Here is an 18,112-nt window from a genome sequence, read left to right as displayed (position 1 = left end):
CTCACTGTCATTCAACAGTTCAGTGTGTGAGCTTTTTCTGTATGTTATTCCAGGCTCACTGGCAGTCCTTGACTCTAGGATAGTTTTCACTGATGTAAAGAAGCTGAGCCATCACAACTGAGTTCTTCGACAGTGTAATCCTATGGTTCTACATAAATAGAATGGTACGTGCAGTTACTGAGAACAGTCTCAGAAAAGGAGAACATGGCAATGTGAAAATAAATAAATAAATAAATAAATATAAACATTTTCGGTGCTCAAAATAATGCATATGAAAATAGATCATGCCTACTCAAATTACTATAAATACTAAAATACACTTACTCAAAAAACATTATATATGTACATACATACATACATATTCATATATATNATATAGATATATATATATATATATATATATATATATATATATATATAGATATATATATATAGATATATTTGTAGTGGTGGTTCAGGTAAAAATGTGACATCAATGTATATTCTCTGATTCATGGTTTAGTAACCTAACATAGTTCCTGGCACAGCTTTACCCAATTTGAACCATCCAAAATTGCTGAAAACAACTGAGTGGGCGTGAAGTCTCTGTGATGTAACATGTCTCAGTAGCGGTGTAGCTTTCTTAGTTACTTCCACCTGCAAAGAATTAAGAAAGCACTACAACTGCAGACAAACACACACACACATACACAGAGTCAATTAGTACTGAGTGGAAACGGTGACGACTAATAGTGAGATTAAGAAACTGATTGGGAGAGTTGTTATTAAAGAGCCAGGCCATAGATTTTCTACTGAAGTATTACTTCTGATTGAGAGGTGTGTAGTTCTGTCAAGGACGTCTCTCTCTCCCTCTGACTCTCTCTGAACTGCCTCCGGATGAGTTAAAATGCCACACACACACACACACGCACACACGCACGCACGCACACATGCACGCACACAGAGCTGCACTCTCACAATTTAAGGATGAGGCCAAATGCTGCTAATTTAGACAATTTAAAACATAACAAGGAGCACAATGACAGGAAGACAATTAAGGGAGTGAGAGTGCAAGTCAGACAAAGAGCGAGCAGAGGATATAAAAATGGTGAGGATACAATTTCACAGATTGAGCCGAAAAATGGATTTTTACAGAGGGATTGATTTACAGATGAGTAGTGGCACATGTTTCCCAAGAATGGATAAAGTAATTTGTTTTAATTAGACAGACAAATGGACACAAAGAGACAGATGTACAAAACAAGTCTGAGTGGGAGAGAGAGTGATGAGCTCTATTTTGACTGGACTAGAATTATCTGGGACCTCATGTGAGTTAGGAATTTAACCTTTACCCAGACAGGATGAGTTATGGAGACAGCCCGCAGCAGAACAATGACAGCATTGGTCATTTGGACAAACACTTACAATAAGCGTTTTTAATAACAACCATCCTCTTTCAGTGAGGGCAGAAAGAAGGATTGTAAAAACCCCAAAACTGCTTGAAGGCCTGGAAAAAAAAAGTTTAAAAGCTACCATTACAAGAGTTTTTAACAGTGTTGCTACAGCTGTATTCACCATGCATAATTAACATTACCAGCAATGGCTGCTGAAGTATATAAGCTTTAGCTAGTCAGCTAGACAGGCTGGTGCTCCTTGTGTTTAGCTGCCAGTGTTTTCAAGTTAAAGGAATACTTCACATCCCAAATAACCATTTGTATATTATTAACACACCCTGTGTTACACTGAATTCATGAGGTGAACTTTGTTCATCTCACATGCCTTCATGGTGAATGAAGAATCCAAAAACAGAGAAAATTCATGATAAACTGAAGTCACATTTACCAACATCCATTCATCCATTTTCATAACTGCTTATCCTCTTGAGGGTTGCAGGGGGGCTGGAGCCTATCCCAGCTGACATTGGGCGAGAGGCGGGGTACACCCTGGACAGGTCGCCAGACTATTGCAGGGCACAGACAACCATTCACACTCACATTCACACCTATGGACAATTTAGAGTCACCAATTAACCTATCCCCAATCTGCATGTCTTTGGACTGTGGGAGGAAGCCGGAGTACCTGGAGAAAACCCATGCTGACACGGGGAGAACATGCAAACTCTGCAAAGAAGGGCTCCCTCCTGGGATCAAACCAGGAACCCTCTTGCTGTGATGTGACAGTGCTAACCACCACACCAATGTGCTGCCCACATTTAACAACAGCAAAACTATATTAAAACTTCCATTTACAAACTCTCACACAACTCAAGCAGTATAATCCAAATGTCATTTATCCAGTGCAATGCTCAGTACTTCCTAAACAGATAGCCTTTTCCGACGGGGAACAGACCAGTAAAACTTACTAGTTTATCTACAATATTGACCAAAAAAATGCAACTGGATGTTGATTCTCCCCTTAATTTGAATTATTTTCTAAGGGGAGGTCTTTTACACATACTTCCATTAACAAAATGGTTTCTAGTTTCAATTACAGTAATAAAATGTTTATTCAACCAACAATTGCCCTTCCATTTTCATTCCTTTAACGGTCATTCTGACTGAAGATAATTTAAAATCTGTAATACCGTGGTACCTTGAAACGGCAATATTCTCTGAGACAATTACTGTACCATGTAAATCTCATACCTTAATGGTATTGTGTGTCTTTGGTATTTTAGTTCGGATTCACCAAAGGCCCAAAATAACACAAACTACTAATCGAGGCAGCAATAGAGCTGCAGCTCCTGTGTTCAGCCAGGTAAAATTACTGTTTTTGCCAGTGGAGTCTGGCTTTGAAAACAGCATAGATTAAGTTTTACTTTCAGTTCATATCCCCATCTGAAAGGGTTGTCTGTTTTGGAAGTACTGGGCATGTGACTGGATACATGAGACTTTGAATATGAGCTGTGTGAAGGCTCGGGCATACTTTCCACGTTGAAAATCTGCAGTCATCCGCATGTGATGATATTCATGCTGCAAATGATGATCCGCGTCAGCCCCAGGCAGTAAACTGGAGGGCTGGCAGGTGAGCCTGCTGTCAACATAGGGTCAAAGTGCAACTAAGGAGATGCTACTGGGTCCGGAGTAAATATCTGTTGAATATCCAAGTTAAAGCAAACTTTGCTGTGGTGAGGCAGCTGCAACCTTGACAGCATAGTTTTGGACTGGACTGGAGTGTTGTTGATTGTAGCATGCGCAGTCTATATGCTTGCTATGCTTACAGTCCACACAGTCACAAAGCTCCATGTGGATCCTCACGGACATGGGTGGATGATGACATTTACATTGTGTGGTCCAAAGAGGACCCTTGTGGACTTGCAAAAACTATTAATTGGCCCTGAGAGTTTGTAAACAGATGATTTGATATAGTTTTGCTGTTGTTTATCTGTTTTTGGATTCTCCATTCACCAGAGTTATATGAGAAAAACGTCTTTACAGATACAACGTAACATGGGGTAAGCAACTGATATACAAATTATTATTTTTGGGGTGAATATTCCTCTAAGATAGCTAGTTACACAATTTTCTCAATTGCTCCACTAAGTTTACACAGATGCACAGAAACCCTGGACATGCATGGATACATGAAAATAGGGGATAGACAAATGATTAAATATGTGCCAAGACCAAAGCAAAGGAAACTAGGGAGTGGAGAAAAAAAGAGCTTAGGGGGCGATCACACAGAAATGAGATGCCAGAGACGCGGATGCTTCAAAGACGCTTGAAACGCTGGAAGCGCTTATTCAATGCGCGCTAGCTACTGGCGTCTGACGCTCAAAAAGTTGAAAATATTTTAACTTTTCAGCGTCTAAAAATGTGCATCTAAAAACGCGCGTCTAAAAAGAAGCGTTTACAAAAATGCACGTTTAAAAAGACACCGGAAAAACGCCTGTCTAAAAAGACGCTTGAACGGCGGTCAGACGCGCCGTATCATAGGAAAACAATGGTTTTACTGGCGTCGCGTTTCTAGCGTTTCATCTTGGTGTGATCGCTCCCTTAGTCTTAGCTTAGTTGTAATTAATTTCATCAACTGATTAGTGGCAAAGGAAAAAAAGGATTTAGCTTTTAACCAACTAATTGGAGGTTAAAGGAAATGTACATTTGTTAACACTCAATTTTAATTGTAAAACTAACAATATTATTCATTGATGTATTCATTCAAAATTTGGACTTGTTTGATAATCTTTTACTATGTTTTGTTATTGTTGGGACTCTGTATTGCCATCAGAAAATGTCAGCAGAGTCATTTTTGGAACAGCCATAATGGTCTTTTAGACGGCAGTGACAAACGACCTATTTTCGTGTTTAAGTGTGAGGACTTGTGGGATAAACAAAGTGTGTTTCACTCAAATATGCTGACTCCTTCATTTGCGGCCGTTCCGTCTCTGAATGGCTCTCCATGCTGAGTAGCTAGATGAGCCTCCTGAATTTGCAGCAAAACTGCTGTCAAAGCTCTCATTAATAATTTTCACCGCAGCCTTCATAATTCTCGACCACAGACTGTATATCTCGACCCAGAAGAGGAGAGGGGGGACCAGGAGGAGGGGAGGAGAAAAACAAGGAATCCTTTAATGCAGATTCACAAGAGACTGGTATTACTGGATGACCTCTGTATTTGGTAAAATATGTATGATGAGGGCTGTTTGGTGGGTGAAAACAAGAGAGGAAAGAGGGGAGAAATTGATCTATTCTGTGACTGCTATCTTTGGCTCATACAGAGTCAAAATCAAACAAATCTTTCCAACTACAACATTTAAAATGCAACAAAACCCACTCCTGATTCTCATCTGTAAAGTGAAATGTCTCATGTGAGCTTTGTTCCCTATTCCAGCTACAGCCTGCAATGCGCTGCAGTGTGGACTGTGGTTATCTGTGAGCCCTGACACTGAGAGGCAGCTGTTGATATTGAACATGTGCCTGAGTTTAAGCTGCTCGTCTCGATGCTGCACATGTAACGCTCGCACTGCCTTCAACTCTTCACGCCTGGCATTGAGTTCATATGTCAGAGAGCAGAGTGGTGAATCTGCTGCTAATCAGCACTTCTTTATTTTTTATAAGCCTTCGTTGATAGACACGATGCTGCTTTTGCAACACAAGTGTGCAAATTGGAATTTGAAAAAGGTGAAGTTATAGATTGAGGAAGGAGTAGAGAGGCAGAGTGCATGAGCTAGACAGAAGCGATATTGGTGACTTTAAAAACTGCACACTCACAACTATAACTCAGAGTTGGAGGCAGTGGAACGACCAGGCATTGCTATTGATTTATTGACTGTCCATTTAGAAAGGAGTATCAGCCCACAGCTGAGCCGTGGAACCGCTGCTGTTATCAAGTGGAAACTTGTGAATTATGGTTGTGCAAAGATGAACCTCTACCGGTTGTTATCACGTTAACCTACGCCTTAGTTCTTCAAACCCATGAAGTCCAGGGTCATGACTGATGGCTCTGGGCATTATGATAATCTCCTTAGCCACCCATCTTACACATATTTCTCTACTCTCATGATAGCCTAGGACATGTATCATTAGCTCTTGTAAGGGCCTTCTTACCTCTAATCTAATCCTAATTTCATCTCTAAATCCATCTTTTAAACTAATATCTTTATTCTTTCCTAATCCTAATCCTTCATAACTTTTTATCCCTGTCAAGGACATTGCCATGTTATAATGACAACAAAAAAGAACCCCCTGCATAGGACTGGGCAATATGATGGTATATACGGTGCGACAGTGAACGTGTGTCCACAGGTAGAGATTTAACAGTACTGTTTCTACCATTCCAGATTGGCTATGTAGCAAATCAGAGCTGGATTCTCATGGGATGTCCTTGAGTCTTGCATGTACGTGATCTCGTGAATCCAGCAGCCTCACAAGGTTACGTGATTTGAGCTGATGTGGAAGAGAAGGGTGAAGTTGGAAATAAGGAAACCTGCAACACTTGAAACTCATTTCAAGACATTTTTTTCGCACTCATTTTTTAGCAGTAGCACCATGACACATTGCTAGTGCAGGTCAGGTTTTTACTTGCTGTTTTGATGGAAGAATTGTAGTTTGGGATTACTTATATGGATATGCAAAAGCAGGAGAGGAGTAAACATAGAAAAACTTTTGGTTTAAGATCTAAGGTGAAGCTAACATCATCAACCACCCTAACATTATAAGCTGAATTTGTCACTGAGGAGGGAGCTCTTCATTTACAAAATTCTAGCAAAGAGCAAGCAAGATCTTGGTGGTGTCTCCGTGACGAGTGTAAAAGTCAATTATGTACACTGAAAAGAGAATGGGACCATGAACACAAAACCGGAGTGGCACCACCAGCTATCTAATCGGGACACACATGGAGAAACAGGACAACTTCAAGTGGCGCTCAGACCAGACAGTTCTTCTGATGGTGAGTTTTTTTTTGTTTTTGTTTTGGGTTTTTTTTGGGGGGGTGATGTGATGTCCTCAACTAGCATGTTAGAAGATGGCTGTGTACTACTGGTAAAAAAAAACAAAATACTATTTTTAGCAACTCTGGTGAATATCATGTTTGATTGCAGTGTCATATCTCGCCTTAGGTAAAAAACCCACGAACCACAGTCATATTGTTCGGTGTTTCATCTCCACTCTAAATCCTCTTCTGCAACCTTTATTAGTTGTACATGATTCATACATGCAGCACATCCCCTGCAGCTAGAATTACCACAATGAGTCCCTCACAGCTTTACATAAATATGCGAGCCAGCCCAGAAATATACTCTCTTCCATATGCATGTATCCATCTTTGTTCTGTCCCTCATTACGCCACAGTGAATTTCCCATGATATGTCCATGTAAAACTAAATAGCCTCAGCCGGAGAATACAGCGTAACATGAACCCTGTTCCCCATCTTAACACTTTCATCTGGAATGTAATTAGCGCGGCAGCAAGAAGCTTAGCGCTCCGCCCTGCTCTCAGCCCCAACCAAGGTAACTCTAGGCAGCCCCTAATCCTCACAGCCTAATGGGATTAGCTCCGGAGGGAAGGGAACCCATGTCACACACACAAATACATTCAAAATCCCAACCCCTCCTCCTCTGTCTCCCTATCCATCTCTCTCTCTCTCCCTCTCTCTCTCTCTACGGCACTCCACTATCTGTCTAATAGGATTAGACCAAAATTGGCCATTTCTTAAAAATCATATCTGGTCCACTCAGTGTCATCATGCTGATGATGATGGGATGGAAATAATGAGCTCTGAATTATGACTTATTCAGTATGGACGTGAAGTATAGTGATCATCTATGGGGAAAGAGCTAACTCTAAACTGATTCTAATTTTGCACTTTTATGTTTTTCAATTAGCATTTTGTTTTGATGGAGAGTTTTGGCCAATCATCAAAACTTTGTCTAAAGGGACATTCAATTCTGACAAGAAGAACATTAGGAAAAACATGGAAACAGTGACACTTAGAGGATTTTTTCCCCAAAAAAGTTTGAGATATTCACTTCAGTTCAAAAATCCATCGATCAGAAACATTACAAACCATTTGTATGAGCTGCGGAAAATCCCTGTGTCTGTTTTTGGGTGGGACAAGAAAGCGTCTGTGTGTAGGACTGAGTACTCTAAATGCATAAAGGCAAGCATTCACAGAAAGCTTCCAATTTAAAACTACATATACATAAACCTGTGCAACCTAAGCATTCACTTATGTATGCAGCACAGAGCAGGTTGTGCTCATTGAGTACAGTACTTGCATACACAGCAAACTGCATAGATGCACAAACATGCAAGTATGTGAGGTACATATTAATAAATGTGAATCTCCCTTTAACACCACAGCATGATATTGGAAGATCCTTTTTTTCACTGATGCTAACAATCCAAACTTTTTACAGAAAATTTTCTGGCATTTTTGCCTACATATTAGATAGGCCTTTTATATATACTGCAATAGATTTTACCAGCTGCAACAATGTTGCGACGGCTGGTACTGTTTTTACCTTGTGAGTCTGTGTGTATGTTATCATGGTGAATGTGATCCAGGTGACAGTGACTATTGTAGTAGGAACTACCACAAAAGTAGTTTTGAGTATTTTGCCAGTAGTTTTTATGTCTGTCTGTAGACAGATTTTGTCAACACAATAGCAGTCACAGAACTTTACAGGTGTGTAGTTGAGAAAAAGAAAAAAAGCAGAGTGGGGCATTGGTGGCTTAGTGGTAGAGCAGGCACCCTATGTACAAGGCTGTTGCTGCAGTGGCGCGGGTTCGAGTCCAGCCTGTGGCCCTTTGCTGCATGTCATCCCCTCCCTCACTCCCCCTTTCACACTTGTCTGTCCTGTCCATTGAAGGCAAAATGCCCAAAAAATATCTTAAGAAAAAAAAAAGTTTGAAGATGGGTGTGGTTCAAGTAAGGGGGTCAGACATATGAGGGTAGGAAGTAAGGCAGGGGCCACTGACCACCCAACTTTATGCCCCTGGCCCACATTTGTTCTAAGTTGCGTATCGCAGCTTGAGTGATCCCATAGCAAGTTGGGTTAGAGTCTTTTTTGTTAATAATATTTCATATATTTTTGTATTTAAAAGTAACAAACAGATAAGAAAATAAAATATGTATTTTTATATTATAACTTGTATTAAAATATCAAAAGTCATGTCAAAACAACAAAGAAACAGACAAAAAAAATCTGCATGGAAGTTTGTGTTTGACTTTAGGGACCACTAGATTTTATGAAATATTCTATGCTTAATCATCTTATTATCTAACTGAAGTTTATACCCCATCTACTGTTCTTTAAGCAAATGGAGCTGCCATCAAGTGCGAAACCTGATCACATAATAACAGGTGGTTGTACATGCTGGGAGGAATAAATCATTTGGAATGATCTTTGCCATCAGACATGAATGGCCTACTTGATAACTGTAAGTTGGCCTTTAAGTTTAGGCCTATTCACTTATGTTGACACATGTTCAACACAGGTCAGGTGGAGGGTGCTAAAACCAGCTTGGCTGAAGCCCGTTACCTTAATCAGATCATCCAACAATTCAGGTTCAACTCACTTTACTGTGCTCGCCTGAATGAAGTATAACAGAGATAAGTGACGGGCAAAATGGGAGGGCAGACTGCACGTGATGTGATGTGTCCTTGGCCAGACATTGTGGTTGCAGACTTACATGGTATGCACTATAGACTGCTAAGCCCCATGCCTCACATCCAGACACACAGATGTGCAAACACAAAAACACACACACTGCAGCTGCAGTACGGAGTCATTCCAAATCACAGCTCCATCTCTGATCCCAACGCGGTGACGCTCTTGATCGAAAGCCCGGCCACGGAGACCCTGAGGTGGGTGCTGCTCTGCCAACAGCTGGGTCCTTTCCAGCACCCCCGAGTCTTATTCATGGAGACCCATCGGCTCTCATCACTCATCGGCCAGACTCCCCCGCAAACAAGCGCCGATACACATGTATACACACATGCATGCATGCTCTCTCACACACACACACACACACACACAGACTAATCAAGGACATCAGGCAAAGTGAAACTTGATCTGCGAAAACAAGCTAATCAGATTTGCTTCAATTTGATGTGTGCTCTGGATCTGGGAGTGTGGGTGTATGTGTGTGTATGTGTGTACCTAATCCAGGTCATGAGCTCCACAGTGTCTGGATCATAAAACTCCCTCAGTTCTGATAACTCCTCCATCAGCTTAGGCCAGAACTAGAGGGAAACAGACAGAAACAAGTGATGGAAAGCCCTGTGTTAGTGTTCATTAAGGCCACAAAGCAGAGGATCAAACCTGCTATAGCTTAAACAACACATTATTACCTCACTGAAAATAACAGTGTGTGTGTGACTGTATTTTTTACTCTTTGAATGACAAAATAAATTATTTGTTATCATCCAATTGCTTGTTATCATTTTCTTCCACAACTTCCATTTCAGGTATTTTCCTTTTCTCATATCGTTGCCCACAGTTTTTTACAAACGGCTCTGTAATGAGACCAACAATACAACGATGAACATAACCCACAGAGAAGATGGCATACCTTGTAATACAGGCAAGTGATCATCAACAGTGGAACTGCATATCTGACGAGCCTTAACTGCAAAATGAGAGACAAAAAACAGCTATAATGAAATGAGAGAATCTAATCGAGAAAGTGAGAGAGTCAGACAGAGATACACCTCAAAATGAAGACGAGCACAGAATGAGATAACACAGAGATAACCGACAGACAGAGCAGCACTGCTCACACGGATCGTTTCTTATCTGATCCATGCTGTTGTCATGTTATGACCACACTGACACCTAGTGGCCTCACTGGCAATGTTATCACCAGGCCAGAGCAGAGGCTGAGGATTCAAATGCAGCTGGTCATCAGGCAGTGTAACCGTTCACCTTCATGTCACACCAGCGAATCACAGGAAAGAGGTGAATGAGATATTTTCTGATAGCGTCTCACAATGGTGCTGTCAAAGTTAGAGATCAACGCCCTGGTTACTGGAGGCTGGTGGTGGACAGAATGTTGGTTGACACTAGTACTGGGTATCAAACCTAAGTACTTTCTGAGCACCAACCAACATGTCAGTATTGACTATAAAAACTGTCAGGTATCAGAAGTTGGCGCTGAATGTTTGCTCAGATTCTTAGTCATGTTTACTTAATTTCTGTTCAGATATTTCCTAATCTAAACAATAACATATTTTAGACAGCATTTAATCTAGGAAATGTTCTCACAAGGCTGCTTCTGTTTACTCACTGATACTCTAACACAGGGGTCCCTAACCTTTTTAACGACTGAGATTTACCTGAAGAGTAGATAGTAATATGGAGGGCTGCTTTTTTAATATAATCTTCCCAAAAATATTTGCTCAGTTTACTTTTCAATAATGAATATTGAGTATTTAATAGGCCATATATATTAGGATAATATCTATGTTTACTGATTACTGTTAATGGTTCCTCACAATAATTATTAATAATATTTTACCAAGTGATCATAGGAAAACACACACACACACACACACACACACACACGCAAATTTAATGATTAACTTGTTAATTTATCTGTAATTTTAAAGTCAAACGGGATCATATTAGTCACATTTGCAAAAGTTTTACAAATTTGAAATATTTAGAAATGTATCTATTTCAAGGTACAAATTAGGGATTCCCATTAATATCAGCATGTCACTGGTATCTGCTGATGATGACCTTAAAATGATTTGGCCAACATGCTCTTTCTTATTTTGCACAATGACTGAATATTATATGTATTGAAAAGCACTATATTTCATTTCTCCATCTGCTGGTGGGCCATCACAAACACAGTATGCATGCATAATATGATGTTAATTCCACTACTTGATGACTAAAATTAGCCGGTTATCAGCCAAATAATTTGTTATATATTGGCATCATCAAAAAATCCAATATCATGTGTCCCTGGAACAAATACAAGACATATACTTTGAATATCTCTAAACTGATACTATAAAAATGCTTGACTTTGTGTTTGTATATAGTCAGAGATGTCCTGAACTCAAATGTATGTATACATTTTTTCCAGCAGTGCGAAGATGAAAGAACAAAGACATTTCTCTCACAATTCAGAGGTATTTTCTTTTCAACTTACATATGTTCAACAACATGTTTTATACTTTTTATGAATATTATCCAATTAATCTTATTTCCATTTATGTATTTTGTAGATACCCTTTGTTAACACCTCAATTTAAAAAAAGGACCTAGTCAGACATCTTTCCACTAACTTTACAAAGTCCATCGGAAGCTCTTGTGTCACTGCCCGATCTGTATCAGAAACCAGATTAGTTCTACACATGTGCAAAGATGGCTTGGGTTAGGCATGGACCTTGAATAGTTCAGGTCAGGACACTCTCATAAGCCACTACGAAAAATTTTTACCTTACTGTTTCATGGTGTGACAATGCTGTGGTTAAGGTCTGGACAGGTTTAGGCACAAAAAGCCCTTGGTTAGGGCTCGTTTTAGGGAAAGATCATGGTTTAGGTTCAAATGATCCCTTGGAACAGTCACTTGGAGTTTTCACGAGTCTGAGGTTACCATCTAGACGCAATCCTTGATCTAAGCCACTGGAATGCATTTACCATAAATTTCAGTATATGGGTGCACTACCGTTGTAGCGCCATGTGGTTTGACCAAAGAGATGCGAGTGATGACTGGCTTGAACGCAGTTATTTTTAGAACATGACCTGAGGGCACCTCAGTGGCTCCCTGTGGGCGACCAGGCACTCAGGGGTACTGTGTTAGCTACTCCTGCTAAAACGTGTTTGGTATATTTTCTTTAAAATGAAAGCAAGGTCCTGTAGCTAAATGTGTACATTCCTGAAACTAAGGTACTTAAAAAACAGTACTGATACTGAAACACAGACACAGACATTGTGTTCATATTGAAACAGATGATACCCAGCCCTAGTTATCATTTCATTCTCTTCAGTAACAGATGCTTCCACTGTATGATGGAGACTAAGACATAGTTGGCCAAAACTTGAAATGTGTCTGAAATGAGGCTTAGAAAAGCTGGTCTCTGACTGGAAGGCTGCTCAATCCAATCCAGATGGGACCAGATGGAATCTGGTTAACAAACTGAGAAAGAACAAAAAAAATCAATTTCCAGCTGCTCAAAAACATTTGTATAAAGTGTACTTGAACAATAAATGTTTCACTATGGCTACCCAGTTGTCAGCAGCATGGGGCTGTGGTTGAACTGGTGGTTGAAAAGGCAGGCACCTAAGATTAGTGTCACCAAATCAGTATCTGACCGAATGTCTCCCCTTCTGTTCCTGGGTTATGACATGGAATAATAGACGGATAAGTGTTTTTGCAGAAAAATCACAATGTCACAGTGAAGTTGACCTTGAACCTTTTGAATATAAAATGTCATCGCTTTATCATTTTATTCTATCAGACATTTGTATGACGTTTTGTTATAATTGGTGTACAAATTCTTGAGTTATGGCCAAAATCATGTTTTGTCAGGTCACAGTGACCTTACCCTTTGGCCATGAATTCTACTCAATTCATCATTGAGCACAAGTGAAAGTTTGTGCCAAATCTGAGGAAATTCCCTCCAGGCCTTGTTGAGATATTGTGCCCCCAAGAATGAGACGGACATGAGGTCACAGGGACTTTGACCTTCACCACCAAAATCTTATCAATTCATCACTGAGTCTAAGTGTGCCACAATTGAAGAAATGCCCTCAAGGCGTTCTTGATATATCGCATTCACAAGGATGGGACGGACGGACGGACAAACAACCTGAAAACTTAATGCTGTCACTGGTGCGGAGGTATACGAATACTGATTAGTGCAGCTTTAAAAGTAAATGTGTGTTATTAAAAAACTACTATCCTGTAGAGTGAACATTGTTTTTGAAGTCAAATATCAATCTTTTCATGTCAAAGAAAAAGAAAATAGTGGAGCAGATGTTTGGAGCTGGAAGTGCAGCTGTTGGGAGCTCTTACCAGAACTTTAGTGTTGCAGCTGAGAGTGTTGAGAAGCAGAGTCCACAGTTCCTTCCCACACACACCATAGGCCGCGACTGCACACATATGGCCAGTCCATATATATTTCATCCTGGGTGAACAGTGGGTGACAGAGACAATATCAAGCAACGTTGGGTGTTAAAGATTTTTTTAAATGTCTCACCTGGTTAAATTTCCATTTACTATAAACTTTCTGTGCAAGTAAAGTAGCAAATTAATGTTATTCCAGTGTGTATCTTATGATGGTGTGTGTGTGTGTGTGTGTGTGTGTGTGCGTGTGCGTGCGTGCTGGTATCATTCTTGATGATAAAAGGACAGATTGATTATACAGCAGGTGAAAATGCGGCTCTTTAATAACGATGCTTGGACTTAAGGATGTTCCCTCAAGCCTGTAAAGAACATTAAAGTCAAACAGAACAACCAAACTGTCTTTAGCTGAGCGGATGACTTAGTGAAACAGTTCCAATGTGGTTAAACTTAATTTGGTGTATAAAACACAGCATTATTACTTAAGTTCTGCTTCAAAGCACATAAATATGTGTTCTAAACAAATGAGAAAAAGATTAAAAGACAGAGAAGACTGAGGGAATGAAATGAGCTGAAAAATTGTTGACAGGTACAGAGATGGAGCCGTGCGAGAGAGAGGAGGCATAAAGAAGTGCAGCCTCACGGAAATAAATCTCGGTACTTTTTAATGCAAAGGAGCTGTCTGACAGAAACGAATGGCTCTCTGCACTTTTGGCCTTTCGCTCTTCATCAGCATTTTAGAGAAAGTGCTGAAATCAAATGTGTCAGTTTCTACACTACCTGGCTGCTGCTGTATTAAGAGCTTTCAGATTTGTCTCCTTTTGTGTGAATTCAGTCGGTACTTTAATTTGTGACTGTAACAGGAGTGCAATGTGTGAACTATATATAAAAAATGTACGGCATTAAAAATACCATTTAAAATCCTGCCCACCACATATACTCCAATTACCACAAGAACACAATGTGCTACTTACGTGAACCTTTATAAACCTGCATCACCATGTTGCTATGAGTAAACCAAATACGAGAATATTCTCTTTTTCTCTTTGACTGAATAATTGCAGGTTTCTTTTAATACCGGAAAAAGAAGTGATGATTCCAACTGTAATCTCTTTGCTTTTCTTGACAGTCGTCACAAAGAGCCTAAAGTTAAAAGGCAATTATACTTTCGCAATAATGAATCATGGATGTCAAGCATGGCAGCCTGTGTGTGCAGCTTGAAATGTGCTCAACCAAGGAATGTACTGATGATGCTGGCAACAAATACCATTTGACAATTACACATTAAAGCTGGGAATCAGGCCTGGGAGGGTTGCAGTGCTTAAAATTATAAATGTGAAATGGAAAAAACTGCACGGCACACAGTTGTGTAACCCTGTACAGCTAATAATGAAACATTGTGCAAAATTGGTACTGTAGCTGTACCAGTACAGGATATAACATAATATGGTCGTGATAAACACCAGCAGGGGCCTCCACACCTACAAAACCAGCCATCTGCATGCATTTTTCTATTTATAATTCATGATGTCATTGAAATAGTTTCAGCCGAAATTACTTGTAATGTTTGTATCCCGTACTTTCTTTTTTTTTTTAAAGATATTTTTTGGGGCATTTTTAGCCTTTATTTGATAGGACAGACAAGTGTGAAAGGGGGAGAGAGAGAGAGAGGGAGTGACATGCAGCAAAGGGCCACAGGCTGGAGTCAAACCTGGGCCGCTGCGGCAACAGCCTTGTACATGAGACGCCTGCTCTACCACTAAGCCACCGACGCCCCATGTATCCTGTACTTTCAACCACAAGGCTTTGCAAAAAATAAAAAAAATAAAATAAAAATAAAAATTCTGTAACAACATTCATGATAATAGTTGCACATCTTTACGGAATTGACTGACCGTTATTCAGTGAGCAACATCATCCCCAGAAATAGGGTCTAAAAAAAAACTACTAATGAGTGACTCATTAGCCTGACTACACATATTAATGAGTTCACACATTTTAAGAGTGACTTAACACTGGGTTAAAGAACAGTGTTTGCTATGGTCTCTGGGGAAAAGCTTCAAGACAGTTTCGCCTCTGATTAGAGATAGGGATCACAAAGTAACTCACTATACTATATGTTGCTGTGTGCTATCACGATTCAGCGATTCTGTGATACTTGATATATTGCAAGACAACCATCTACAATGCATCATGATGTCTGTGTAACTGAAGACGAAGAAAAAATATCCCTACAACTGTTCTGATGATATACTGTTTAAAGGACGAAAAAGGAAGCTTTGCTCTTAACGCTGTATTCATTGTGGGCTGAGGTACAGTTCAGGCAGCGTTAACCGTTTTCTCTATAATGAGATCAGAATGAAGAAGAATCAGGTAGCTACGCATATTTGTTGTTTTGCCCATGTAATTTACTTTCACAAGACAGTTCTTGCATATCCTGTGGACTTCACTGATTTTGTTTGTCCCATCTGTGTTGTAAAAGCCCAAGTGGGCCCAGTCTTAAATTTTGAAAGATGACGATGCCTCTTTGATTTGTTTTCCACTGCTGTTTGCACTGTCCGCCATATTCCTCCTGCGAGTTTCTTCTTCAACGCATGTCAACTTTACCCCCATTTGTTTGATAAGTAGTATCACAAGGAGTCTTGAAGTCATGACTCTGGTAAGTCAAACTGGCAGAAGACTCCATTTAGAGCGCCTGCATGTTCTTGTGAAGATATCAATATTTGGCACCAGTGTATCGATAATATATCACAAGAGAAAGTATTACGATACATTCCTATGTCAATATTTTTATCCCAACCGTACCTTTGACCACGTTCAACAACTAACGCTGGGTTGGGTGTGGTCCAAAATGTGCTTTGTTGCACTTATAACCACATCCAACAATGATGCTAATGAGTCCTGGAGTATACCTTTACTTCACTCCAGCAAGAGGTTGAACCACTAGAGGTCAACATAAACAAGATTTTCAGATGCGGGGCAGTTACTCTTTAAACACATGCAAATGCATGACAACAGAACTGGACAATATCAAAACACTAAAAAAATGTTTAATAATGAATGATTAATGTTTAATAACAAAAAAAAACATTCTGAGGTAAGAAACAGGCTGTACATCAAACAGAAAGCCTGCACTGAGTGGAAAATTGAGGCAGCTGTTGCAGAGGTTGAGGCCAGTCAGCTGAGATTGTTTGGTGGTCATAGTTCTGGTGTGACCAACAAGAGCAAATTTGTCAGGAGCCAGCATGTCACAGTAGCAGTAAAAGCTGCCATGTCAGGGAGATGAAACATTTTGGGCATTAAAAAATAAAAAAAGTGGCTGGATATGAAAGTCGACCGCAAGAAAGATGTTTCTGTTCAGTGGTAAAGCCTCAGTGCCAGCAGTGGTGTCAGAGCTCTCACCCCACAGCCAGAGTCTGGCGTCTATAACTGGAGCCCCAGCGGTGGTGCTGTTCCACAGAGGGAACCTGCCAATGGATGATGCAGTTAGGTGAACCACAGAAACAGGCCGTGGTGTTTGTGTGTGCCAACAAGAGAGAGAAGCAACATAAAGCAGGAGAGGAATATGAGAGGGAAGGCTAATGGGGCTAATTGTCGGGAAAAAAAGCAATACACAGGGTGAAGTATTCTACAGTAGACAGTGCCATGTGTACTTTTTTCTGCCTCTGATTAAAGTTAAATAAACAGCAATTTAATTTTGACTTTCCAACTTGGCATGTGAAGTGGCCTCAGCGTTCTCCCAGCCCAATTTCGTGTGTAGGTTTATAAATGATCTCATAAGGGTGCTTACATACAGTCCAGAAGTTTCGTTGACTGCTTGCCAAACCCCTCCCCCACCAAGTAATTGTAACTAGGCACAGCAGGCCCATCAACCTTTGGATTCCTCCACATGCGTGGGGCTGTAGTAAGCAGTTGGAGGAGGGCATCTTTTTCCAGCCTTTCCAAAACCAAGTGCATGCATTTACCTTACAGAGTATCTGCAGGTTTCAGTAAGTTAAATTTAAGACTTTTTAAGACCTTTTTAATGCCACCTTGAATGGAATTTAAGAACGAAAAAACTATAAATATAAGCGATGGTTGGGGGATCCCGCTGTACTATAACCAGTGCTTAATTTGTAAAATTAGAAGTGGGGGAACACTTTTTTAAGCAGCACCAGAGCCGCTTCACTGAGCAACTCCGAATGGAATGGTTGTGACATCTAGCGTTGTCACGGTACCAAAATTGTGAAAGTATCACAGTTCTGAGTAGTATCACGATACCACAGCAAAAATGAGGCAGATGTGCCTTTTGTCATTTATAAAAAGATAAATCACTTTTCTATAATACATCACTGATATTTCAATGGAATAAATTACTTATTGACTTATTCATAGAAAAACAGCATCAATAAGTGATACATGGGGGGATAAAAATAAAATAAAATAAATAAATAAAATAAAAATCAACCAGCCACCCTCCTCCCCTGACAAGTAAAGAACAGTCCCTAAAGTGCGGTGAGGTTTGTGGACCGTTACCTGCCACAGAGAGAAATGTGAACGGCAGTCATGACGCCAACAAAAGAGAAAATTAGGCTACTGGACCTGGGGTCGGATTTCTCTGTCGCCGCCGGTA

At 40.1% G+C, this 18,112-nt stretch overlaps 1 protein-coding gene across 3 annotated transcripts in view; it reads right to left on the bottom strand.

The window, feature by feature from the left end:
- The window catches only part of dpy19l3 (dpy-19 like C-mannosyltransferase 3), a 104,533-nt gene that overhangs the window by 33,668 nt on the left and 52,753 nt on the right, over nt 1–18,112 (bottom strand). For all 3 annotated transcript variants that reach the window (XM_050049999.1, XM_050049991.1, XM_050049983.1), the window contains exons 14-16: nt 13,453–13,564; nt 9,994–10,050; nt 9,582–9,664 (exon numbers count right to left, since the gene is read on the bottom strand). In XM_050049999.1, coding sequence (XP_049905956.1) covers nt 9,582–9,664; nt 9,994–10,050; nt 13,453–13,564 — 252 coding nt within the window. The remainder of the gene's footprint in view (nt 1–9,581; nt 9,665–9,993; nt 10,051–13,452; nt 13,565–18,112) is intronic.

The sequence above is a fragment of the Epinephelus moara genome, chromosome 1 (assembly GCF_006386435.1).
Source record: "Epinephelus moara isolate mb chromosome 1, YSFRI_EMoa_1.0, whole genome shotgun sequence".
NCBI classification, from domain to species: domain Eukaryota; kingdom Metazoa; phylum Chordata; class Actinopteri; order Perciformes; family Serranidae; genus Epinephelus; species Epinephelus moara.
This window is presented reverse-complemented; position numbering and strand designations above follow the sequence as displayed.